Below are 27,968 nucleotides of genomic sequence, written 5' to 3' on the forward strand. Positions count from 1 at the left end.
AGACTTTATATTTCTTCCTACAACAGGTGGTGATCAGTGCTGGGACTGACAGCACTGGAGGTACATCCCTCACTGAAAATGCAGCACGAGGCAATGAGTTGGACCAGCCTTCAATGGGGTCTACTGTCCACCTCCATAAGCAGCAACCTCAGTGTAGCTCCCCTTCCCTTTCCATCCTCAGCTTGAATTCCAACCAAACCCGCCGCCGGTCTTTCATGTGCTTTGCCCAGGCACTTAAAACAATTACTGTGAAGGTTACGCACCAACACAGGCTGAGCAAAAAGCACATGGCTTGTAGCTCAGTGACTGGCTTGGTGCTGGTGGCAGAACCCCCCCAGTAGAAAAACAATAAAATCTATATATTTGTAAACAAAGCAGTTAAAATGCATTAACCAAAACTATTAACTACGACATTATTAGATGTACAGAGCTGAGAGAAAATAATGAATAGGGGTTCCAGGGTCTGTTACAAGCTGTGAGAAGGAAATCAGGGTGGTTGGAGTTGGCTCTGCCTTTAATACTGGCACCCCTAAATGTGCACCACCAGAGGCAGTGAAGACACTTGACAGATACCGACCATGAATTGTGCATGCAAATGCCAGGAGAGGGGTTCCAATGGGGTACTCGCTTGCAGAGTAGCTTTTGCTGTCTTCTATCCTCTTTGTTGTAGCCAATAATCTCTGTGGGGTAGGTACTGTCTCAAAATACGCAGGCTTAGCAACCAGAACCATTGGGCCATGACCTCAGATGGAAGCTGTAGGAGGTATGGTAATAAACAAAAATTCTAGTATATGCCAACAAGTTCTGCCAGCCAGGTGTTTTTGCTCCATTGTAGTTGAGCAAATTCTAACTGGGATTTCACCAGCCAGCTGTACTCTCCCTCTGACATCACCATTTCCAGGAAGGATTCCACAGTTGCAATTTAACTGACAGCGCTGCTGCTGATGCATCAGAATCCCATCCATTCCCCCATGGCTAAGCGGAATCATCATCATAATAAAAGCTTTATTGGCACCATGAGTGGATATGACTCAAAAACCCCTCACAGGGGAGCAGCTTTGCAGAAAAATAAGAGACGTTTTCCTGAGCCGAGCCACCTTGTTAGAGTGGATTTCCACACTTCTGCTGGTTTAAATCACCTAATTAAATGTTCCATGATGTCTTTGTGGTGCGCAGTTATGTAAATTTCTAACGCATACACTAATTAGCACACAAACAATTTAATACATTCTACAATGTACCAAAAGGAAGTTTATAACTAGCCAGGCTGCATTCACTTCCTCAGACTGTGCAAATTAAAAGCTATATATTGAGGTATTTTAGATAGGTTGGACTATAAAGCTTTTTACAAAGCTTCTACCCACAATTCTGACATTTTTCTTTCAGATGGCAGTGATGCTTAGGTGCCCAAAGTGCAACGCATCTCAAGTGTCTTGGAGACTTCTTCCCCCCACCCTTGTCATCACTCACAATGCCACATGGGTGGGCTCACAAAATTGGTCCATTTTTTGTTCCTGCCTGACATCCTCCTCTCTCCACCCCATCTGAATTCTTTCCCAGGCCTGGTCCTGATTCTTCTACATAGGCTACTATCCAGCACTGCTTCTCTCCCCCTATTTATAAAACACAGCCTATGCTGGGGACTTGGGGGGCTCAGCTGCCTCAACTTCCTCTTATTATGGACTCTCTATCCCATGTCCCCTCCCTCCAGTTCATCAAAACCAGAGCAGCTAAGGTTAAGCCACATCCTCCTTCCCTGCCTGAATCCATCTGGTATTTCTAAGGAACCTGTCACCTTGGCAATAAGTACCAAACCCTCTGACTTGCTGTTCCTTAGCTTCCTCACAATGTTCTAACCCCCCTCACCTTCGTCATCAGGGCTGGCAGAACTTCACACCTACCTACATCTCTCTGACACTTTCCTGTGCTTCTCTGTATCTTCTCTTCTAATAGCTCCCCCTGGCTCCTTCTCCTGCCTGCAACTTCTCATCTTCCTTCCTGTTGTTCTTGGGATGTGGAATGGGTTCTTCTTCTTATCCCTTCCTAATGCCCTTTACATTCTCTGGGTAAAGACCCTAGCCACCAAATGGTTGTGCATGTATCATGGCGAGGGAGTAGACAGAAGTTAGTACTGACCAATTACCTGCAACCAATCTGGATTAGAATGGCATAAGAACATAAGAACGTCCATACTGGGTCAGACCAAAGGTCCATCCAGCCCAGTATCCTGTCTGCCGACAGTGGCCAGTGCCAGGTGCCCCAGAGGAGGTGAACCGAAGACAATGATCAAGGGATTTGTCTCCTGCCATCTGTCTCCAGCCTTTGACTAAAGGCTAGGGGCACCATACTTTACCCTTGGCTAATAGCCATCTATGGACCTAACTTCCAAAAATTTATCAAGCTCTTTTTTAGAGTGCTGGCCTTCACAGCCTCCTCCAGCAAGGAGCTTCACAGGCTGACTGTGCGCTGTATGAAGAAGATTTTCTTTTATTAGTTTTGAACCTACTACCCATCAATTTCATTTGGTGTCCTCTAGTTCTTATATTATGGGAACAAGTAAATAACTTTTCAATATTCACTTTCTCCACACCATTCATGGCAGGAGTTCAGAACGGAGAGAAACTGGAGGGCAGAGTGAGACATTGTACAGAATACAGTCTGGACTGTTGAACAGACATGTCCCCTCTGTTCAGCAACTTGTGGTGCCTTCCCTAGTGCGTTGCTGTCAGGGCAACCATTCCTAGTCTGCTCTCACACAGCCTCCAGCATGTAAATTACTCCCAGCCATACAGAATGAGCACTATGGCCAGCCACTTGAGTTACACTGCAGAGCAACTCCAGCAACTTCCTAGTGCCAGACTTTCCCCCAGAAATGTACATCTTCTACTACCAAGTCCTAAGCCGGACAACACAGGCTCCGCTGAAGTCCATCCTTTTTTGAACAGAAAGTGATATACACAAATCCTGGTGTCTCACATGGACTTTCCCAAACACTTCAATTCAAGCAATAACACAGGTTTATTAACTTCAGATAGATTTTAAGTGATCACAAGAGGCATTAAAGTCAGAATTGATTACCAAGAAATAAAAAGTGAAACATAACCAACACCTAACTTAATATGCAAAGCGATTCCAAACCACAAGCATTACTGACCATACTTTAGCTGTCTTACTGGTTGAATTCCTTTCTGTCAGGACCCCTCTCCAGTCCAGTGACGTTTCCTTTCTCCTTTAAGTGTTGGTGACACTGAGAGGAAAGATGGATTGAGAGATCTTTTGGGGGCAGCTGTTCCTCTTTCTTATAGAACATTTTTTTCTTTAAAAATCACCCCCTGCTGAGGTTCAGGAAAGCAGGAGGTCCAGGTAGATAGGACCCTCCAAATGTTTCTTTGCCAAAAGGTAGATTTCTTGCTCACACCCTTTTTCTTGCTGAAGAATGGCCACTTACTCAGGGGATAGTCCATTTGATTTTATTGACACAGGGGGCAGGCGTCGGTTTGCCTTTTGTCTTTGAGGAAAAGACAGTTACCCGTTCTGTAACATGTTCTTCGAGATGTGTTGCTCATGTCCATTCCAATTTGGGTGTGCGCCGAGTGCATGCCCTGTTGCCAGAAGCGTTTTGCCTTAGCCGGTAGCCTTATGGTCGGTGCAGCGCCCCCTGGAGTGATGCCCGTATGGCCACCCATATATGCACCACCTGCCCCGCCCCCAGCTCAGTTCCTTCTTGCCGGTTACTCCGGCAGAGGGGAAGGCGGGAGGGTTTTGGAATGGACATGAGCAACACATCTCGAAGAACACCAGTTACGCAACAGGTAACTGTCTTTTCTTCTTCGAGCGATTGCTCATGTGCATTCCAATTTGGGTGAATGCAAACCAATGTCTCGGAGGTGGGGTCGGAGCCCCAAAAGGTGTGCAGGACAGCCCTGCCCACTGCAGCGTAACGCGTTGTGAATGTGTGACTGGAGGACCAAGTGGCTGCTCTGCAGATGTCCTGGATAGGGACTTTGGCCAAGAACATCACAGAGGACGCCTATACCCTTGTGGAGTGTGCCCTGATTGGCGGAGGGGGAACCCCTGCCAGTTTGTAACACTCACTGACACAGGCTACCATCCACGAGGAGATCTGCTGAGAGGAGACTAGATGCCCCTTCATTCTGTCTGCCACTGCAACAAACAGCTGCTGTGACTTCCGGAAGGGTTTGGTCCTGTCCATATAGAAGGGCAGTGCCCTCCGGACATCCACGGTGTGTAGACTCTGATCCCTAGGCGAGGCACGGGGCTTTGGGTAAAACACCGGTAAGGTGATGTCTTGGTTAATATGAAAAGGGGAGACCACCTTAGGCAGAAACGCCGGGTGGGGTCTTAGTCTAACCTTGTCTGTGTGGAACACCGTATAAATTGGGTCTACCGTCAGGGCCCTTAGCTCTGACACCCTTCTGGCTGAGGTAATGGCCACCAGGAATGCCACCTTGTAGGTAAGGAACAACACAGAACAAGAGGCGAGAGGTTCAAAAGGGGGAGCCATCAGCTTAGACAAAACCAAATTAAGGTCCCACGTTGGCAGGGGAGCCCGAACCTGTGGTTTAACTCTCTCCATTCCCTTCATATGCCTCTTTTTACCACCAGGTCTGAGAAGACCAAGGACCTCCTGTCCCCTGGGTGAAACGCCGAAATGGCTGCCAGGTGCACCTTTAAGGAGGATACTGACAGCCCCATCTGTCTTAGAGCCAGCAAGTAATCTAGGACAGGGTACTGGGGCCTCTCCCAGGGATATCCCCTTTTGGGTGGCCCAAATGGTAAACCTTTTCCATTTGGCTACATTTGTTACCGTTGTCGAGGGTTTCCTGCTGTTCAGCAACACTTCCCTGACAGGTTCGGAGCAGGCCAGCTCAAGCGGTCTCAGCCATGGAGCCTCCATGCTGTGAGATGAAGCGCTTGGAGATCGGGGTGCTGCAGTCTCCCCTCCTCCTGTGTCAGCAGGTCTGGCGCAGCAGAAGCACCTCCGGGCGTGAGTGGACATCTCCAAGAGGGCTGAGTACCAATGTTGACGAGCCCAGGCCTGGGCCACCAGGATTACTGATGCTCGGTCCGACCGAATTTTCAACAGCATTCGGTGGATGAGCAGCATTGGTGGAAAAGTGTACAGCAATGGGCCCGACCAATGGATGCTGAAGGCGTCTGCCCAAGAGCCTGGACTTCAGTTCTGGTAAGAGCAGAACGTCCTGCACTTCACATTGAGATGCGTGGCAAAGAGGTCTACCTGGGGACATCCCCACCTCTGGAAAACTGAATTTAGTACTTGTGTGTGTAATGATCACTCGTGGTCCATGAAGGACCTGCTGAGGTGGTTCACCAGAGAGTTGTGAGTCCCCAGGCAGGTAGAATCTGGTGCTGGATGCAGAAGTCCCAAAGCGCAAGGGCCTCTAGATGCAGGGGTGACAAGCGTGAACCCCGTTGTTTGTATATATAGCACATTGCTGTGGTGTTGTCTGTGCTGACTGCCACACAGTGCCCCTTCAGCTCGTTCTGAAATACTTCGCACACCAGACGAACTGCTCTGAGCTCTCGCACATTTATGTGGAGATGAACATCGGTCTTGCCCCACAGGGCCTGCATCCGGCGGTCCCCCAAGTGTGCTCCCCAGCCCAGGTCTGAGGCATCTGTGACTAGGAAGAAGGAGGGTTGTGGGGGATTGAAGGGTACTCCTATGCAGACTGACCCGGCTTCTAGCCACCAATGCAGTGTTGTCAACACTTTGGGGGGGACTGTGACTAACTTGTCTATGTTGTCCCTGACAGGTCTGTTTGTTCAGATTTTGTAGGTCCAAGATTGGCCTCAGCCCCCCTTTCGCTTTCAGGATTAGGAAATAGCAGGAATAGAATCCCTGTCCCCGGAATTCCAGGGGAACTTCCTCTGTAGCTCCCTTTTGGAGGAGGATTCCTACCTCCTGTCTGAGAGCTATCTCTTGAGAGGGGCCCCTGAAGAGGGACAGGGAAGAGGGTTGTGAAGGGGGGTAAGAAGAAAATTGGATAGCATATCCCTTTTCTACCATGCAGAGGACCCACTGGTCCAAAGTTATGCTGCACCATGCATGGTAGAATGGGGATAGGCAGAGTGAAAATAAACCCTGGGCTGGCACTATAGAAGTAGCCGGTGTGTCGCTCCTGACCACCCCGTCAAAATTGGTGTTTGGGCCCGGGTGGGGTTTTAGGGGGGCCCTGGTCCTGTGCGTGGTGACCCTGACGCCTCCTATTATGATAGCCCCTTATCCTGTTCCCATCCCGTTGTTGTTGGGGGAACTGTCTTAACTGGGGCCTCGGGTTAAACTGTCTTCTGTGGGTGGCCAGTGTGTATCGACCCAGTGAGCGTAGCGTGGACCGAGAGTCCTTCATGCTATGAAGTCTCTCATCAATTTTCTCCAAGAATAAGGAGGGACCCTCAAAGGAGAGGTCCTGAATGGGCTGCTGCACCTCCTGTGAGAGTCCCGAGACCTGAAGCCATGCTCCCCGTCTCATGGCAATACCCGAGACCATGACCCTAGTGGCCGCATCGGCTGCATCTAGGACAGCCTGCAGTGCTGCTCTGGATATGACCCTCTGCTCCGCCCCCAGGGCTGTAAATTCCGGCTTGGCGTCCAGTGGGAGCAGTTCAGCGAAACAGTCCATGGAGCTGGCCATATTGTACGTGTACCTGCTAACCGTGGCATGCTGGTTAGCAATTCTCAACTGAAGGACACCTGTAGAGTAAATTTTCCTACCGTACAGGTCTAGTCTTTTGGCATCTTTGTTTTTGGGGGAGGGCCCTGGAACCCCATCTCTCCCTATTGTTCACAGCATCCATGACAAGGGAGTCAGGGGGAGGATGGGTGAACAGATGTTCATATCCCTGTGCTGGAACAAAATACCAGCGTTCATTTTTCCGAGCCATGGGCAAGGCTGAGGCCGGGGTTTGCCACACTGTCTTGGCTGTGTTGGCAATTGTCTTTATAATGGGCAGTGCCGCCCTGGACGGTCCAGACACCGAAAGGATGCTTGTAACAGGATCTATTTCATCCCTGACCTCTTCCGCTTGTACCCCCAGACTCTGGGCCAATCTCCTCAACAGCTGCTGGTACGCACCTCCATCCTCCAGTACTAGGGATGCAGAGGATCCAGCTAACGCCTCATCTGGAGACAACGAAGATGAGGTCAATATACCCTCCAAGTCCGCTGGTGTGGAGTGTTCTGGCACTTCTACTTGAGTCCCCGGTACCATAGTCTGTGGTGCCGTGCTCGGTGCCTGCGGTGGAGGGCCCCTAGCGGTCTCTGGTATGGCGCCATGAAGACGGGGCCACTCTGCACCTGGGACGGCACCAGTTCTGTCAGTTCCGGTGCCCACTGTACCACAGTTCCCAGTGCCTGTAGGGGCAGCACCCATGCCTGGGTCACCTCAAAGTGTCCTGGTGCCAATGTCGGCGCTGCTGTTGGTGCCGACGACTCTGCCTGCTCCTTCGGCGGGGCTCCCAGAGAAGCTGTCAGTGCCAATCTTGGCACCTGAGGGTTGTCAGGCGCCCTGAATGGGAGTCCTGCATCCCACCCTTGCACCTCATGGCTTGCCCACAGGGTCCAGAAGGGCCATTGTGGTGCCTTTTGATGGGGTCTTTGCCACTCTCCTTCTAGGGAGCATCGGGAGTACCGCCGGTGCCCGCTGCATCAGGATGACCTTGTACTCTCACTCTGCACCAAGCTGGAGTGAAGGGAGTCCAATTCCAATGCGGACCTTGACGCCGACGACCATGGTGGTACCAAGGGTCCCGTACCTCTCATTGGTTCCTGTGGGCTCTGTACTGTTTGCACGGCGCCAACCGTTTGTTGGGGTCCCAGTGGCATTGGGAACCATGCCGAGGTCCCTGGAGCCTGTCCAGGTGCCTGGAGCAGGGGTGATGAAGGCTCCCGGTGCGGCATCTGTAGCGGCACTGTCATTTGCGGGAGGCCTTGGTTCAGCACTAAAGGCCTCTGGCGTAGAGGGCAGCCTGGGAGAGCGCAGGCTCCCACCTCGCACTGGAGTCGACCCCCGCACTTCATGACCTCAGTCACGGTGCAATGTGGCGGACTCCCCCAATGCCTGTCTTCGCCCTCTTCTTTCTTGGGATAGACCCCGGTACCATCTCTTCTTCTTATGAGGCACCGGGGACTGGCTCTTATGGCGCCAGGAGGCGCTAGGTGCCAAGTCCTGCTCTTGGCACCGAGAGCCCTCTGACGGCACCGAGGGTGCCGGAGTGCTCTGCACCGAAGATGCGGCGCTCTGTGTTCCTGCCGAGAAACCGTTCGGGCACAAGGCTGACTCCATCAGGAGAACTTTCAGTCTTTGAGCTCTATCTTTTAAAGTCCTGGGCTTGAAGGCCTTGCAGATAGAGGAGCGCTCCTGGAGATGAGTCTCACCGAGGCAACCCAAACACATCTTATGCGGGTCGCTTTTGGGCATACATTTGCCACATCTCGAACAGTTTCTAAAACCCCAGGAGCCAGGCACCCACCTCGGCTTACTAGGTGCTAAAAAGGCACTATTTACCTACAAAGATAACTATCTAAACTATTTACAACTAATTAAAACTATAAAGGCTACCAGCGAACTCTCCACAAGAGTTAAGCTCCAGCAACCAACAGCATGGTGAGAAGGAATTGAGCAGGGGGCGGGGTGGGCAATGCATATATGGGTGGTCATACAGGCGCCACTCCAGGGGGCGCCGCACCGACCATAAGGTTACCGGCTGGGGCAAAAAGCTTCCAGCAACTGGCATGCGCTCGGCGCACACCCAAATTGGAATGGACATGAGCAACCACTCAAAGAAGAACTGGTTTGTGCCTGCTTTTCTAAAAATACAACCTGCCAAACATATTTTGCTATGATAATAATGACCAGCAAATTATGAAGAGTAACAGAGGTAGCTGTGTGAGTCTCTACTCCAACAAAACAAAACAGCAGAACTGTAGCACTTTAAAGGCTAACAAAATGATGTATTTGGTGATGAGCTTTCATGGGACAGACCCACTTCATCAGATCAATCTTATTTTCAATACAGACTGACATTTATAAGTACAGAGGGCCAAAAAATTGCAATAAAAACTGACAAATCAAATACATATGACTGAAGGAAGGGGATGAGGGGCCGGGGATGTTAATTATCCTGCCTGAGATAACTACGAGCATCAAAGGAAGGGAAACAGTCCTTGTAATACTTGATGTCTCTGTTCATACCACATGTTAATGTGTCAAATTTGAATATGAATTCCATCTCACAAATGTCTTGCTCTAATCTGTTTTTAAATTCTTTTCGCTCCAGGACACAATGAGTTTTCAAATGATACTTCACAGCAAGACATACTTTGTGCAAAGTTTATCACAACACTGTTAAAATGAGTGAATGTAGGTGCACAGAATGTCACACAGGGATCAACAGCTACTTACCAAAAGTCAGGATGCCAAGAAGTCAAGCTCAGGGACTGGAACCAGTGAGCAGGAAGCAGTCACTAAGGATAAGGCCAACTTAGCAGCCAGGAGATCAGGGTCAGCAGCAGGACCAGGCAAACATCTGACCAGTGGTCCATGGCATGGTGAAGCCCAGTTGTAAAGACAGCTTCCTGTTAGACCCAATGTAAGCTACAGCATGAAAGACCCAATCAGGAATCTTCGAGTTTAGCAACTCGTTGTGCCTTCCATACTGCTTTTCTGTCAGGGCAACCATCCCTGACAGAGACTGGGTTTGTCCCCCCAGTTGGCTTCATGGACCTCAGTACCAGGCGGTGGAGGATAGGATTGTGATGACCACAACGGACCCAGATTCAAGATCGAGGGGGCCTCGCAGTGTGCTGCAAACTGTGTGAGTAAGGCTGGTATCTTCAAAGGCTGGGGAGGTCCAAGGGAATCAGGCACTTAACACCCAGAGGTTCTTTTGCAATCCCCAGCCTTCAGGCCCTCTTAGGTCCTTTACAAATCACCTCTGCACCTCCAACCGCTGGGGCCAGTGTAGAATCAGCCCAGATATCTATTCTCTGCTGCTTTTTCTGACATACATTTAGGTAGATCATGTGATGGGGCTTCAAGCAGTTCTAAACAGGGAAGCTCCAGTGGACTGCAGAATAGCATCCATTGTACCCTCACTGTTAGAACTGCTTGAAGCCCCATCATTTGGTATACACCTTATATCCAATGCTAAATACTGCTCCACATTACCACGGTGACAGCATGGCGTCTGCTTTTATCAAAATTAATTCCATGTTGTGCTATGCCTGGACACATCGACGCTCTGACAGCACACCTCTGGACTTTACCCAGGGCAGCCTACCGTGCTGCAGGACAGACGTCTGCCTCACCAGAGTACATTGGGAGGGTAGTACTTTGAATGACTCAATGACTGGCCCCTGCAGATGGAATAGGCGGCCACAAGAAGGGGAAAGCTTGAATGGTGCGGCTAGAGTTTCTCAGTTTAAGCTCAAAGAACAGAGACAAGGGCCCTGTTGAAGAGGGAGCTGTGGCTCTTTGCAGGGAGCTGACCACTGCCTCATGTAAATAAGACATGGGGGATGAACCCTGTCCAGCTTGAAACACTGATAAACTATAAGAAGGGGTGAGCTTGGCCTAGGGGATGGGGCACTTAAGAGTGAGTTAAGTCATTAGGGTTAAGAAAATCCCTTTGCTGGGCCTGTATTTCTCGTTATCCTGCCTTGCTGTCCCCAAAGGAGTGGAACTAGGAGTCCAAGGGACCCACCATGGAAGTGGAGCTCTGAGGGAGTGTACGTAAACGACTGTGAGGCTGCAAGGGTGTCAGACATGGTTCACAGGTCTAAGTATGCTAGAAGGTAAGGACGCACATCCCAAGGAAGACCTCATGAGAGAGCTAAGCCCAGCATGGTTCCCTAAGGCCACAGAGATAGAACCAGTGAGTAAACTTCACCTGGACCTAATTCAACGTGGAAGTACATTGGAGCACCACTGGGGCTCACCAGAACAGAATGGTGATACTATGGCATAGTAGACCAATTTGTAGCAAACCCTTCCATGCACTGTAAGTAATTACTCTCCCTCCTTGATAGTCACATCTTTCTATTACTGCAACCTTCCCTCCCTTTCTGTGTGTTTTCTTTCCTGCTGTTCCTCATGTTTCGGAGGAGCATCCCGAAAACATCTGTGAAACTGACTCATCAGCCTTCCCAAACTCCTTGTCTAACCTCTACTTTTCCACAATGTCCACAAAAAAACTTGACAATTGTTAGCCTGTTGATGTGCTGAGAACACTGCCTATTGTGCTGATCAACATGGTCCCATTGTTTTCTTGTGCATCGCCATCCGTTTTTAATTTCCCTCTATTGTCTCTTGTCCTATATTGAATCCTGTATGAACTCTTTGGGACAGGATCTATCTTGTTCTGTGGAGTCCCAAGCTATGACCAGAGGGCTTCTAGGCACTATGGTGATACAGATGAATACTAATAAGTTGGATGTTGTTGAACAGAAGAAAAAGAATGTTGCAGTATACTTGGTTTCTGTGATCTCAAACAAAGGAAATGTCCATTTGTGGCCCATGGTCTCAATACAATCCATAGCTACCTACAGCAGACAGTTTGGCATTGCTGCCCAAGTATCAGGTTTGCAATACCTAAATCCACACTGGAGCCATGAGTTCAAACGCTGGGAGGTACAGCTTTGCCATTCCTCCCCTGAAATGGACACTTTGAGTTCCATGCAGTTAAACACGTGAGACTTCAGGATAAGATCTTAAAAGTGCCTTATCTAGGCAGATATTAGAAACTTTGTGCTGCAGATTGCCCTGATATTCACAGCCAACATTTCCCCTCCTGTCACTGCTGCACAGAGCCAATTATTGCTGACTGGCTGCCTGCACAACAGAAGCGGTTATGTTGCAAAGCCCATGAAGGTGCTATGAGTTACCTACTCCCAGATGTATTTCTGAAAGCTCCCAGCACTATTATCTTGGTGCAGTTTATGTACTTATATAACATTTTCCCCAAATTTAGATCAATGTTCTCCTCCCATCTGATACCACTGTCTTGCGGGAATACCAGCTCCTACCAGTATGTGCGATGGGGGCAGAGGGACAGCAAGAGCCGCTTGCTAAGGGGGATCCCACAGTCAGGAAAAAAGCACTGCAGCCTGCAAGGATCAGATTAACAGACCAGGGAATGACATCCATAACTAAGCGCTGTCTACTGAAAACACAACCTCCAAACACCTTGTGTTCATCCCTCTGGGTTGTAAAGCTGAGACCTCAGATGTCAGTAAATTATAAGGGAAGAGAGCACTCCAAAATAGCTAAATGACACACCATTTGGGGTTTTATAAACACAGACCAACAGCTGGAGGTTGTCTTGTAAGTGGATTGAGAATGAGATTGTAGGTTACTGTACTCTGTGTGATGTGCTCTCATGGGTTCGTCCTACTTAAAAGGCAGGCCAACAATTTCTGCAACAGCTGCACTACCTGGATAGTCCAATGTAGAGCATACTGACTTCTTTTTCTTGATGTGGCAAAGGCATCACAGAGGACAGGATGCAGTGGACACGCCAGAGGAAGAAACTTCCAGGCAGTTGCCCTCTTTGGGAATGTAGAAGCAGAGATGAGCCCAGCAGGACCCAGAGATTGAGTGACAATTGACAATCCATGAACAATCCTTTGACTGAGGGCATTTTCGCTGTCCCCTGCAGTATACTTCTCTTCAACATTCCTTTATGTAACGCATTGGCTAAGCACATTGTGCCCTGCCTCCAACAGCTGGCTGACTTGACAGACAAATCTGCTACTGTGAACTAAAGGAGTTATTCCTCAGTGCTAGTGCCAGGGGCCTGTGCATTTGGAGATGATGGCCCCACATTCAGTCTCATGACAGAGGCTGTTATACTTGGATAAGCCTAAACCACCTGCTTTCACGCAGGTCCCCACCTCGCCAAGCAGTAGAGCACTGGGAAGACAATGGCACTGGGACTGCTGAAGAGACACAAAGCTGCGTGTCATCAGCCTGCTGCTGACGTTTCATTTCATAGACTCCCACCATCTCCCCAGTGATCTCACAAACATGTTGAAGAGGGTGACAAGATTGGTCCCTGTGGGACAATACAGAAACAAAAGCTCTCGGGGAAGTACTCTGGTGCATTTTGTCCTTTTCTAGGATCTCTGAAGAAAAAAGTAAGCTGCACTTCTTTACTGCAGCTTGCTCATGCGGTTAGATCCCACAGAGAGGTGAACAGCACTCGTCTTCAATGGTGTTGAACGTGACCAAAATACTGAACAAGACACAGTCCTGTCTCTCTATAAGGGTCTTTCTCTAAACCCGTGAACAAAATGAAGGAGAAAATAATACAATAAATGAAGCTCTGAAAGATAAAATGAAAAAAAGATAATTTATTAAATTAAAACCTCACACACACTTAAATATATGCTTGGGTTTAAGACAGGACTCACCAAGTGGAAAGAAAGTGTGATTGCTTACAGAGTGTGCAATAGATTACCACACATACACAGCAGGTGTTGGCACACAACTCAATTCAGTTAGAACACAAAGTCAAGGCCTGGAGAGCAACCAGAGCAGCCTCCTATGAGATACAGCCTTATGTGATCCTGAAACACATTATTTGGGAGACTCTGGATAATCTAGGGCTGCTATATCTTCCAATTGGGAGTTTAAAATATATGAATTTAAACTCAAAAGACCCTGTCAAGCGATTGCTTTTGCTACTTTATTTTTTGAGATTCCTCTGTTGTATTAGCAGATGGAAAATAATTCCTATCCCCATCCAAACTATTTGACAACGATTGATTTTCTTCCAAGGCTATAAATGTTTTAATAATTTCAAATTTGTAGTGCCTCATGGCAAAATACCTTTACTTACATTGACTGCTAAATGCTATTCCTAGTGTGTGTTGATAACAGCCATCTGGAGGTGGTGTGTTTTTATAGAATTCACCAAATTAGTAGCCTCTCCTGGTTTATATTTACTGGATAATTAGAATCTGGAGGTCTTTCTCAACAAGATAATTTTAAACCCCTTCACTCCAGAATTCTTTGCTATAATATGCAAAATATGCTTCACGTATACTTCCTACAGGCGAAGACGTGGTTTTGTTTGAGGCCCAAAATTTGACAAATGTCCATTTAAAACACAATTATTACTAAAATACAGATTCAAGACAAAACCCCATCAGCGTTTCAGAGTTAAAATAATTAATGGACAAAAAGGATCATTAAAAATTGGAGAGTGGTTAAATATTGGAACCCATGAAGCACTGGAGAATATAATGCCCCTCCCCCCGCGCAGAATTCCCGAATGCGTACACAAAGGCACCTTTCAAACGTTATTTTTGCTGTTTTCAAATCTCTGTTAAAAAGACATTCAAGTTACATAAGTCTGGAAAAGAACAGAAAGTGAAGGTGTTCGGTCTAGACCCAGACCAGAAACTGAAGGTCAATGTTTGGTCTAGACCCAGGCTGTCTCCACACTAGCTCCAAACTGTGAAGACAGCCTGATAAGCAGGGTGTTGGGAGTTTACTAATGAACTGCTGTGCTGCATATGCAGCACTTCATTAAGCTAATTCTCCTCCACAGCAAACTTCCAAGTGCTGGCTTGCATGCACGGGCTACTCCTCAGAATAAAGGGACTTCAAAGTAGCCTGGGCACTTCGAAGTAGTGGCAGGTTAGCCACGGCTACACGCAAGCCGGCACTTCGAAGTTTGTCGCTTCGAAGTTGCCGCTGGGGAGAATTAGCTTAATGAAGTGCTGCATGTGCACCGCAGCACTTGATTAGTAATCTCCCAACACTCTACTTACCATGCTCCCTTCGCACTTGGGAGCTAATGTAGACCCAGCCCCAGAGAAGCATTTCTTTTACAAAAACCAAACCTTTAAAAAAAAAAAAAAAAAAAGTCCAAGCCCATGCCCTATTGTCTATTCCCTCCTTGTTCCCCTGCCAGAAAACACGAGCTGCCTCTCCTGAATTTATCCCGGTCGAATGCAAAAATACCCAACTATTTAAACTTGACTTCTTGTGCCCAACGAGGAGAAACACCTGTCATGATGGACAGAGATTCCCTCCAGCCATCTGGTGATGGACCATATGCCAGATCTCTTGGACCTTAGGCCAGAATTCACTAGACAAAAGTAGTATCCTAGCAGATTAAGGGAGCAGATCAAAAGGGATCCATGTCATAGCAGGGTAGTGATAGACACCATAATTCTCCACGGGAAGGGCTGGAGAAAAACAGATGCCTATGATGACAGTTTCTCTCCAGGCTCACCAAACTGCTCTTATGTTCTCTGTCCTTGTACCAGCCAGCCAGCTTTTAAAATTCAGCTGTGATGCAAGAAAAAGATATCAACTGACTTGTAAGTGACATTAGATCAGAAATGGTCTGGAATAACGTAGGATGTATTTTTTCCCTCTCCATCATCCTTTTTAGCACCATGTTATAGGAGTCCTGCTGTTGGCCTTCAGAAACTTCCATCTGCCCCATGACTCTGCAAAAACTAACCTATTGCCATGCTGTATATGTAATTTAAGAGCTGGGGCTGCTCAAGAATAGGGTTGGCCCAGCCTGTAATTCCCAGAAATGCCTTTAAAAATAATCCATTACAAGGTTTCAACTCTTCAGATCTTGTTCTTAATCAGTAGATGTTCCACAATCTGTATGGGGTGCATATGCCAGCCAGAAAAACAACTTGGGTTGTATCATCAGGTCTTACCAGCTTCACTGAAGGACAAGGTGGCACTGAGGTATGGAGCAGGAGCTTGGAGGACCAGTCACAAAAGTCTTAAAAAGACACTCAACTCCGTGTACCAGTGGTTGGGAACAAACAGCCTAGAACTTGTCTGCACTGCTGTGATTCTGACTCTCTCTAGTTGCACTTTTATTATGTGAAAGGAATATTTCAGCTTCATATTTCTAGGAACACATGCCAGTGGCTATACTGTTGCAATAAAATATGAACACTGCATTGTGGAGAAAATGACCATTAATCCTGTAACCTGCAGTCAGTTTTTACCAATTCTGCACAGTTCTTAAATAGACAAGTAAGCGTAGTAGAAGGGGTTGCGTTTAAATAAATTGAAATAGATATAGCATTAACAATTAAAGTTGGCAGGGAAATGTGCATTACAAGCTGCCAGTAGATATAATTACATGTTTGTCATATTTACAATGGAACCTGGAAATGGTATCAAAATAGTGCAAGTTAGTGAAAATGCCTTAAGACTGTTCTCACTCTATAACACTATATATCTCATTTTCAAGAGCACATCAAATACGGTTTGCAACTTGCCTGGCTCTATGAGATATTTAAGGTGTTGGCAATAGGGTTCCCAGCATTTACACTACATCAAACAGCACTGATTTAAGGAAGACTGTTTTCAAACAAGTGTCGAGTGCATTAACCCTGCAACATCCATTAGCATTATTAGACATACATCTGAGCAGAGTATACGCTCGCCGAAGTCTCAGCACAGTAAATATCCAAAGGCTGAAGGAAATGGCAGATCACAGAATCCTTGGACATAGTTTTCAAGTGCTTATATCTTTGAACATTGTTAGGTTTTGAACAGGCTGTTTTTTTTAATTAGAAACAATCTAATTGAAATGCAGGCGTTCTTGTGTGTTTTGCAGCTCTTGCAAACTGCTTTATAGCAAAAAAAAAATCGATAATGAACTATACTTCTGATATGAAAGCTGGCTAAGCTATGACTTCAATCGACTCCAAGATGCTGTGGATTTAATTATACTTTAGAATAATTGTTTGGCACAAGAAAAGTTTATGAAAAATTTACTAATACCTTCTGATTGGACTGTCCAAAACCAATGTTATTGTTCCAGCATGATTCCTAAATTCTATGTGAAAGAGGAAGCCACTGTGCTAACTCCTTGGCAAGGAGGGAGAGAAACATATATCCATCTAATAACTTAAAGTGATACTGTGCCAAACAAACCCAGAGCAGAAACAGGAACGAGGTCCTAAAAATCCCGCAGAACGGCTGCAGAGCAACGAGCCTTGTCAAATGAAGAAAATATCCTCTAGGATCCGGCTCTCCTCAAGCTCCTCTGCTTCACTTCGGGTTCCGAGAGGGGCTTGGCACCACACTGGTTTTCTAGGGCTCCCTTTCCGAGGGCCACAGGCTTTCTTCCAGTGGTTAGATTCTCTGCAGTGCTGTCCTAGGGCAGCGCGTGGACTCATTGCTTCAACCAGGTCAATAAGGGACGTCTCATACCTGGAGGAAAATACCATGGAAATGCAGTCTCATTACATACAACAGCATCCAATACATTCCTAACTCTGTCATCCTGACTAGGGTGAGAAATGTTTAATAGTACCAAAGGTGGCAGAAGGGCGAGCTTACAAACAGGCTGCACTTGCTGCAATAGGCTCTGCCCCAGATTTAGGCACCTAAGGATTTGAAAACAACAGGCACCTTTATTCTTAGCAATACAAAGCACGTGTGCTTCTTATCAATCTCTACGCAGGATATAGAAGCTGTGTGTAACTGAGGGACCAAGGGAATATAATCCAAAGTACCATAAAATCAACATTTCGGGCCTCAAGAGAGAAGGCAAAGATGCTAAACATTATTAAGCTGTCCTTTAAGCGTTGTGACTTAAGATGTGGCGGAGGTTACCAGCCTAGATGTGCAGTAACAAACACAGAGTAATGGCAAGTATTCTAGGCAGCTCAGACAGAGCCTTCTTATTACTATTCACATTGGAGCAGACCTGATCTACCACCAGTGCCGGACTGATCATTACAATACATTTTCTTCTCTGATTGTCCAGGCTTCAATGTTTTAAGCAATACAGCTGTCACCACTTCCCAGGGGAGGCCACTCCGCACTTCAGTAAATCTCTCTGAAGAAGTTTTCTGGATTTCCTGCCTCAGCATCCCTCTCCCTCAGTTCTGCCATTACTGCTAGCTATGCCTCCCAGCTGCAGACGAAGTCATACCTTTTCCAAACAGTGTTTGCACCATTCCAATAATGCATACAATCACCTACAATTTACACCCACTGAGACGTCCCTGGTAGAGACATGTGAACTCGAACTATATGGAGTCAGCAGTCAACTTCTGTACTCCTCAATAATGGGGGGAGTAAGGGAGGTCGACGGGAGAACTTCTCCTGTCAATCTCCTTCCATGAAGACAGCCAGATAAGTTAATTGCAGATCAGCTGACACTAGCTCCGTAAATGCCGCAGCAAGAATCGCGCATCTACAATTGACTTACCTGCCTCATTTAGACCAGGCCTGTGTCTTACTGCTGTAAACCACAAGAACATGCTGCCCCCTCAGTTACTACTCAGCAAGCTGTAATTGTGCACATGGCACACAAAGCAATGGTGAAAAAGCTAACCTTTACCCAATTACCCCCACAATGGGATCAGCGATAGCTAAGTGCTTGTTTAACTCCGAATTGTAGTAGTCAAGGGTAAACGTGGATTTTGAAGACAACCTTCCAAACTATAGTTGCACTGGTCTAAATAACTTCAGCTCCTTCAATCATTGTTATTGCTCCCTCCAGTTTGCCATCCACTAGCACTCCCATGTCAATGTGACTCACCTCTACTGCACTGCAACTCCATTACTGCACTGGTCCCCCCAGCTAAGATGTCATTAGTTGTCCCCTAGATATATTACCTTGCATTTTTTGTGGATTTCCCGCCTACCTCTGCAGCCTTTCCAGGTTGCTTTTTAATCTGTCTGTTCAAACCAGCCACAGGAGCCACAGATAAAGCAGCTCAAAATAAAATAAGCACAACAGAGTTCTACTGAGAATGGTCGTTTAAATGGCTAAACCATCTTTAAGATGATGTATTACAAGTATCCTGAGCAAGACTTTAATGATGATTTTGGATATCCAACTTGAATAGAGTGATCATCTGTCCCTGTTTTGGCCAGGACAGTACCATACTTTAGGTGTCAAGAAGGCATCCCAACTTATTTTAACAAAGGTGATAATTGTCCCACGTTCACTCCCCCTTCTGAGCTGTCCATCCTTCCCCCAGGTCAGCACTTCTGCAGGTACCAGTTGCAGGATGGAGAGCACGTGTAGTATGTACTGACCAGCCAGGTGTGTAGACAGCAGCAGGAGAGAGAGCCAGCAGGGGCCGTGCCATAGGTAGGGCAGGGTATGTTGGGACAGGGGGTAGTTAGTGTGTTTCCCCCAAAGTCTTTTTAAAGATTTTAAGGGGACCTGGTGCCCTAGGCAGCTGCCTCTCCAGACAGGGAAAAAACTCCCCTCCCCCAAAGCAGGGCTACAGCTCATTTCAAGGACCCCCACAGCATAGGGCAGCCGTGAGCCTCACTCACGGGGCTGCAGCCCGTTCCTGGCGCCACTCTATTTATTGCAGCCGAGAGTCTCACCTGCAGGGCTGCAGCCCCATTCCCAGCTCCCCATGTCTTGGGGAAAAGCTGGGAGCCTCACCCATTGGCCTATAGCCCTGATCCCAGCTCCCCATGTCTTGGGGAAAAGCTGGGAGCCTCACCCATTGGCCTATAGCCCTGATCCCAGCTCCCCATGGCTTGGGACAGCCAAATCCTGGGCTGGGCAAACTCCCCTGGAGCTTGAGAGCTTCCCTGCTGCAGAGAGACAGCCAGTTCCCAGCACCTCACAGCACCCTTCGGTGTGGGGCAGCTGTGGAGAAGCCCTCTCCTCCCTGGGGCAGCAGCCGCATTGTGCCCCATTGCTTGCAGCAGCCCCACCACAGCCAGGCCCTTTCCCTGTTGGGCTGCATTTCTGGTGCCCCATGGCAGGGCAGCCACCCCCACAGCCAGGGAGGATCCCCCACAGGCCTGCAGGCTGCAGCCTTCATTCCCGGGGTCCCCTGCCCCCACTGGGAAGTTGCAGCCCCTATGCCCAGGGCCACCACTGCACGGCAGGAGCCCCCACTGTCCAATGCCCCACTGCAGGGCCAACAGCTGGGAGTGGCCAGGCTTAATCCCGCAGTTCCCATGTGCTCCCTGGGGAAGAGAAGCCTCTGGAGCCCCGGAGCAAAGTCGGGCCAGGTCAACCTCCTGTAGGCCTGGAGCCTAAACACTTATGTGGGCCTTTACGAGGGCAATGGAGCCTTGTGCAGAACCAAGCCACCTCTCCTTCTGCTCACAGTCCCATTCTGGGATCTGTGATTTCACACCCAGCTGGGCCCCCCTCTACCCTACAGCCCCACTCAGACTGTCATGGAGCGTGGGGCATCATGGAGCCCTTTACCCCCATCTGCCGTCAGATGTGATCCTCAGCCAGCAAGGAGAATAGAAAGCTTTATTTGTGCCACGGGTACAGCATAAAACAGACTTGTCAGCCTAGGAACCAAGGACAGTCAATACCACCCACCTTGGAGTGAAGGGACCTAGAGCTAGGCCCCTCTCTGAACCCCAAGCCAGTCCAGACTGACACACATGCCCAGTAGCCTCCCTTTCTCTCTCCAGCCAGCCCCTCTTCTCTTTGTTCTCCTTCAAGGACAACAGGTGTCGCACCTCTCTGCTGGGGTTAGGAAGGGCATAGGCGATTATCAGCTATTGTCTACATGGGAGGCTGCTGGGCAGCCTCAGTGAATGAGAGTCACACCCCAAATTCCTACTACTGTCTAGTATGCGGTGCAGAAACTGAAGTGCCCACACACAGGAACTACAATAGAGCAGTAAAATGCAGTCTACTAGAAGCATCACATACTGGAGGATGGCACAATGAAGACAAGGCAGGCCTTTCTAAAACACAGTTACCATCAACTTGTGAATATACACAGCTGTTTACCCACGAGTTATAAAAACATATCAAAACAAAAAGCAGTCAAGTAGAACTTTAAAGACTAGCAAAATTGTTTATTAGGTGAGCTTTCGTGGGACAGACCCACTTCTTCAGACCATAGCCAGACCAGAACACACTCCATATTTTAGGCACAGAGAACCAAAAACGGTAAGCAAGGAGGACAACTCAGAAAAAGATAATCAAGGTGAGCAAATCAGATAGTGGAGGGGTGGAGGGGGGAGGTCAAGAATTAGATAAAGCCAAGTATGCAGACGAGCCCCTATAGCGACTCAGAAAGTTCCCGTCCTGGTTTAAACCATGTGTTAATGTGCCGAATTTAAATATAAAAGCCAGCTCGGCTGTTTCTCTTTGAAGAATGGTGGGGAAGTTCTTTTTCAGCAACACACATACCTTTAGGTCATTAATAGAATGCCCCATTCCATTAAAATGTTGACTGACTGGTTTGTGGATCTGGAGTGTGTTTTGATATCTGTTTTGTGTTTTGGTATAGGGAAATAGGGGCACACTAAACTTGAGACTCTAAAAGGGGGCCATTTTTTGTCCGAGCTGAGCACCAGCCCTCTAAAAATTGAGTCCTCCTAAGGGATCTCAAGATAAACCCCCAAAGTCTCTCGTAAAATCCAGTCCCACACCTTTACAGAGATGACCTTTGAACCAAACACATACATATACACTCCATGCATCTAACAGGAAGCCCAGCTCTCCCATACAGTGGTTTCATTAGCCACGCTTAAAACCCTCTTCTAGACTCATCTAGCCTAACACGCAAATGCCTATCTCCCTGCCTGCGGCTCTATCAGCAAGTTTCAATTTCTCCAGAAACCACATTCAATCACAGATTAGTTTGGGAGTGGGGAGAGGCGACACAAAAAGCAACTGTGTTTGCAATGAACCTGCAGCTCCCGGATTTCAGCAGCACCTTGGAGCTAATTTCTTCTGCAAGTTTATCTAAGTTTTACAGCATTTCTGCTATCAGGAAGGCTAAATGATTTGGCAGATTACAAGAGCAGCAAATAGCAAAGATTATTTAAAAGACCAGGCATTGTAAATCAGTTTATTTGACACCACAGTTATATATGCAATAAAGCGAACAAACTCAGCTAACGGAGCACTATCTGATAAAGAGAACACTCCTTGCAGGTATTTAGTGTTTAATCCCATGGAAACAGTTTGCTCTGATTTGTCTAGGTGACATCAGAGAGCATCTGGCTGGAGGCAACAGAGTTGATCCAGCATGGCTTGAACATCACAAAGGCAATTTCAACATTTATTTCCATCAGAGTATTTAAAGGGACACTGACAACATGAACGGGTCCTGAAATATACCTTCTGCTAAAGAAAGCACGTGTGTCCCTTGCATGCACTGATTAACAATCATTGAAACAGAGCTCATTACTATTCATACAGCACTGTAGATTTGACCGACACTACTGAAAGGTGGTGCACAGTTGTTAGAAAAGTGTATTTACCGAGAAACTATCAATGGCTCACAATCAAACTGGAGAGGCGTAATAACTGGGGTCTTGCATAGATCTGTCCTGGGTGTGATTCTATTCAATATCTTAAGGTCTAGAAAGCAAACACTGGGAGGCAAGATCAAAACCAACCAGGCAGGGTTTGATTAGTCTGGAGAAGGGAAGGCTGCGGGGTGGGGATATGTGATAACAGTCTTCAAGTAAATAAAAGGTTCTGATAAAGAACAGTGTGGTAAATTCTTCTGCTGTGCCACTGAGGACAGGACTTCCAGTAATAGGCTTAAATTGCAGCAAGAAAGATTGAGGTTGACATTAGGAAAAACTTAAAGGCAGTTAAACACTGGAACTGCCAAGGGAGACTGGAATCGCCATCAGTGGAGGTTTTTAAGAACAGGTTAGACCCACGAAGTCCAACACGCTTGCATCCGCCACGTGGCCAACTGGACATTGCGGTGTGGTGGAGGCACACACATGAAGCGCCCTTCACCCACTCCATGCATGCGCCCCACCACTTGACAGCTCCAGCCTGGAGCCACAGGCTCCTGAAACATCAGCAGCTGCGGCCCACCATGACCCCAGTATAGACCCAGGTGCGGCTCTGGCTCAGTTTGCGCAAGGGTTAGGGGGCTCTGTCGATCCTTAAATATCTAGTGGATGCCACTGGGTTAGACAAACACATGTCAGGGATGATATAGATAATACTTAGTCCTGCCTCACTTTAGGGAATGGATTAGATGACCCATTGAGGTCCTTCTAGCCCTACATTTCTACGATTGCACACCGTCTACAGATTCAAGATGAAGTGTCCCAGAGTCAAAACATTTCAGCCTTATCTCATAGAGTTGGAAGGGACCTTCAGAGATCATTGAGCCCAGTCCCCTGCTCTCTGAGCAGGACCAAGCACCCTGCCTGACAGTTTTTCTTTCTTAATGTATTTGCCTCAGATCCCTAAATGGCGCCCCCCAGGGACTGCACTCACACCCCTGGTTTGAGCAGGCCAATGCTCAAACCACTGAGCTACCCCTCCCTGCTGCAGCTGTTCGGCTTGCTCTTTACAGTCCTCACTTGCCAAAGATGCACATACTTCTGTGGAAAATTAACAGGCAAGCATGCTTTTTGGTTTCCATTTAAGAACAGGGAAGTTCACAGGTGCAACATAAAAGAACCACAGTGAGTTAGTCACCTTAACCTGGAATTTCTGCAATTCTGGATGTTTGAATAAGCAACCAAAGTGCAACATGAGTGTTGGCTTTTGATGCTGAGTGTTCTACATTTTCTTCTTCTAAAGAAAACTCCGTGGGGAAGTGGGGCAGACAGATGGACTGGGTTCAAACTTGCAATTCTTCTCTTTGCTGTTTTAAAGTTAACACGAATTCCAGCTAATTATTTGGCACCATCACTTTTTGTTATGGAGTCAGGCTGTACAATAGTCTCCAAGCTCCACCTAAGGTAGACATTCCCCTTCAGTGTTCCCTCTAATTTTTTTGCCATCCATGGGCAGAATAAATTTTGTTGTGCACACTAAGGCACGTGCGGATGTGCACCACCAAATAAATACATGCTGCCAGCAAGGGGCGACTGTGGGCACTCTGCTAATCAGCTGGGCAGCACCTGAATCTCTCCTTGGTGGCTACCCCAGTGCTCAGCTTTCAGGGAACACTGTCCCCATGCATATTTTCCCACCCCAGCCTCTTGCAGCCTAGAATTTTGCATATTCATCTTGCTGGAGGAGACTTTGCTGAGGAAGTGTTAGATTGTTCACACCAGCAGCATAAGGACAATGGGCCTTAGAAAAATAGTTGCTTCGCTTCTGGAAATTTATTCTAGTGTTTCCTTTGCTCACAACCAGCTGCTCAGTGCAGAAGGTTTAAAGTTGTTTAGCCTGACTGTCAACTACTGCACAGACCTAGTTTTATTTCTTATTTTTATCTCCTAATTCTTTACTTCATGGGGACCTGATTTTCAGGCAACTGGGAGTCAAAGGGAGTTGCAAGTGGTCAAGACTCCTAAAAACCAAGCCAGCTATCTTCCCTCAATGTATCTCTTTACCATTGGAAGCCTGAGTTGATGATATGTGTCACAAACACCATGCAGGACAGAGAGCACACAGGATTGGTGTGCATGGTGTACAGCAAGAGGGAAAGAGGATGGGACCTAGAAAATAGTTCAGTGGAATGTGAACTCTGACATTGGCATTGCTGGAGTTTGTGCTATTGAGTTTATAATGGACACTCAGTGCAGTTTATCAGCCCTCCACCAAAAAAGACAAAGCCAACACCTACAAAACTCGCAGAGCGCCCACGCACAAAACTCGCCGCTTTCGTTGATGGCCTTTTGCCTCTCCCACATAAGGCAAAACGTCTGCCTCGACAGAATGTGTAGACAAAAAAGCCATGTGGAAGCTCCAGGGGGCCCTCTTTCAACAGACAGGGCTTCCAGATCACCAGGCAGCCCTGTTTGCTGTGCTTCCTGTTGCCTGTTCTGTCAAGAGACGGCTGGGCAGTCCGGCCCCTCTGCCAACAGGGTGGATTGCTTTTTTGATTGTGTGTGTGGCCGTACCCTATCTCCAGAAGATCTCTTCCAACTGGGACTTCTGTCGCCAGATCACTGTAGTGTAGACATAACCAAAGGGTAAAACTTCAAAAGCACCTACACAGCTGAGTTGTCTAGGCACTTTTGAAAACTTTAGCCAAACAATCTTCTCTTAAGTTTTAGGTTCTAAAATACAAAGGCTTTGTAAGGGTGAAAAAAACACCAGAGGCAAAGGAGTTTCTTAGCCCATCGCTAAAGTGACAAGAAACAGCCATATATTAATATGACTCACTCTAAATTACATATTCATATTTTAAATTAAAGAAGAAAACACTACTCCCCCCGCTCCCCTGCCACAACACTACCCCTCTGTCCCACTGATACCTCTCCCTCCTTACTGGTGAGCGAGATTTTCTTACCCAGCATACTGGGAAAGTGTTTTAATTTTATTGTGTTTCAAATAGGATTCGCAAAGCTGAAATGCACTCTGTGTGATTGCTGGTCTGGGAACAATACGTTTGCACGTTCACAATACAGAGTCTGAGATATCACTACACAATGATTATAAAAATCTTTGCAGTCTTGCTAATAAAAACTGCCATCCAATCAGAGTACAGGGAATGACACACTATGGAGTTACTGAGAAATGCTACGGTTATACAAAATTGACACCCAGAACCAACATGAGTGCAGGAAACTGTGTAACGGAGGGGAAAAAAAACAAACAGAATAACAGGAGGGTTATGAAGCAGTAACCACACTACATCCAGGCACTCTGATTGGCTGAAACAATATTACATACATTTAGATTATGGAGTATTACATTGCATTTTGAATGTGCTTCTGTCACCGATAGCCAGTAAAATATGTAGTATTTTGTGTACCCAATGCAATATATAAATTACACAGTTAGTTGTATTATGCTTTTGTATTGCACTGTACAGTTTAACTAATAAAATCATATACTCCTGTCTGCGGAAAACAGCACAATCCCAAACAAATTTGATATTTGCCAGTCAGTAAAAATTTCCCCACTCGTAAAATAACTAGATTTATTAGAGTCATAAACACTCTGGCAGTGAGATATATGTATATTTCCTTAAACAAGCAGTGTCAGGTATTATTTTATCATCATGTTCAGTGATATCTTTTCATTTACAGTCCCTGAAAATTTATTCTTTGACCATAAATGTCTAGAACACACACAGGGCTTTTTCTACAAGGTGATGACATTTCAACAAAGAACACCAGCAATATGCCATAAGAGATTAGTAGCTGTACAGGTTTACTTTTATTTAACTAAATGTACTCAATGAAGTAAAAAAGTTTCTTTTTGTATTTCTGCTTGAATTCTCAACATAAACCTCCAAGTGGTTAATTAATATTACAAGAATTGCCTTTGGATTAGAGTTGGTTTTGAAACTTGGGAGGCACAATATTATGCAGTAAACTCTTTCACATCCAGCAGCCCTGGGACCAGGATATTCAAATATTCTGGATAATAGAGATGTGTACTAGTAATGCACATCACAAAAGAAAAACAAGATTAGATATTAAGAAACAAAAATGTATGCAGAGTACTTTATTTACCAACAATACTATTGTACACTCTAAACTGATACTGTATTTGCTGTATTTGTATTTACTTTCACTATACTGTACTTATGGAAAACGTAACTAAAATTTATTTATGGTTAAAATGCTGGTTATTTGAGAGTTCTGGATGATAGAATGTCAGATATGAAAGAGTTCAGACATACAAAGCAGTAGTACAGTAAACATTAACTATATCTCCAGGCACTTACAAACATTAACTACAGCTAATAATACTCCGAGAAGGTGAGGGATCCACTTCACAGAAAGGGAAACTAATGTCTGAACAGGTTAGCTGCGAATGCCTAATATTATGTAGCAAATAACAGTTCCCACAGCCTTACAGAAGTAATTTAACAGTAGAGGGCAAGCAAAAACTACCTCCTGGGTGGGAAAAAGAACAGATACAGATGTTCAACTGCTCAAGCAATCAATTCACTGACCTTATTGTCAGTGGTGATGGCAGCTAAGGCTCACTGAAGAGCCGGCCCAGATGCTTAGTTCCAAGATCTGAAGTGGGGTGCAAGATTCCACACTGCAAAGCCTTACCTGAGTTACTGGGGCTGCATACCTTCATGGGTGCTGTGTGTCTTCCAGGGGCATATCCCATGCTTCTTCGTGCTGCCAACAGCAGAGTGACAGTGATTCTTGCCTACAGGATTGTGGGAGAGTTTCTGTCCTGGGCAAATGGGGAAATGGTGGGAAGGCACTGGAGGACTATCAGAACCCAAGTGGTGTAGCTGACGTCCTCACTGTAAAATCTGCCAGCCTGATTAAACGTGGAATTGAGGCTTAAACTACCCACCTATTCCAAGCCAGGCCAGGCAGCAGGACTGGAGCACTCACTGAGAAGTAGGGTATGCGTAAGTAAAAGCCACAGATACCATGTTAAGGAGGACCCTAGATAACTCAGCAGAGAAGCCATACTGGGAGAGGTCAAGAGCAGGGCTGGGAGAGCTTGCCGTTCTGGTTTCAATGGCTGAAGAACCAAGCAAACGACAATGGGAAAAACAAGTAGGAAAGCAGGATATTAGTTTAAACAAATTAGAAATGAGGATGGGTGTGACATCCCTGGTGTCCCCATCTGCTGACTCCACCAAGAGTCTGAAATAGGAAACTAGCACATGCCTGGATTAGGTCTATGGAATGAGAGGCCAAAGAGGAGGAAACAAAGGACTGCAGGCAAACTGAAAGTTCGGGATTCTGTGGAACATCTCGAATGACTCCAAATCTTTTACTTCTAGACAGGCAGAGATACTGCCCAGACTGTCCATTCATTGCAGGTGTTGGGAAGATGAAACACTGCAGGATTCATGTAACCTGACATCAGCCTTGGCAGCGTAGGTGCTGATACCCACTGTATATTTCCCAAACACGTCAGTGCTTTTTAGCTCTCGATCTAAAAGGTCAGACTGCAGAATATTTTCTATGTAATTAAAAAAAGATCCAAGCCTTTTATTTAAAATACATCACACCCATTTCTTTGCATAGCATCCTCAGTGAGCGATCCCTGAGTGCTGTAAAATCAATATGTACACAACAGAGAGCTTACAGTATTAGATACATTTCCTGATACT

At 46.7% G+C, this 27,968-nt stretch overlaps 1 protein-coding gene across 1 annotated transcript in view; it reads right to left on the minus strand.

Annotated features, from left to right (window-relative positions):
* Nucleotides 1–14,806: 14,806 nt before the first annotated feature.
* The window catches only part of LOC142013260 (protein hinderin-like), a 149,294-nt gene continuing 136,132 nt past the window's right edge, over nt 14,807–27,968 (minus strand). The window contains exon 6 of the mRNA XM_074994416.1: nt 14,807–17,247. Within this exon, the coding sequence (XP_074850517.1) occupies nt 17,034–17,247 (214 nt within the window). The 3' untranslated portion in view covers nt 14,807–17,033. The remainder of the gene's footprint in view (nt 17,248–27,968) is intronic.

This window comes from Carettochelys insculpta, chromosome 5, assembly GCF_033958435.1.
Source record: "Carettochelys insculpta isolate YL-2023 chromosome 5, ASM3395843v1, whole genome shotgun sequence".
Classification (NCBI taxonomy): Eukaryota; Metazoa; Chordata; order Testudines; family Carettochelyidae; genus Carettochelys; species Carettochelys insculpta.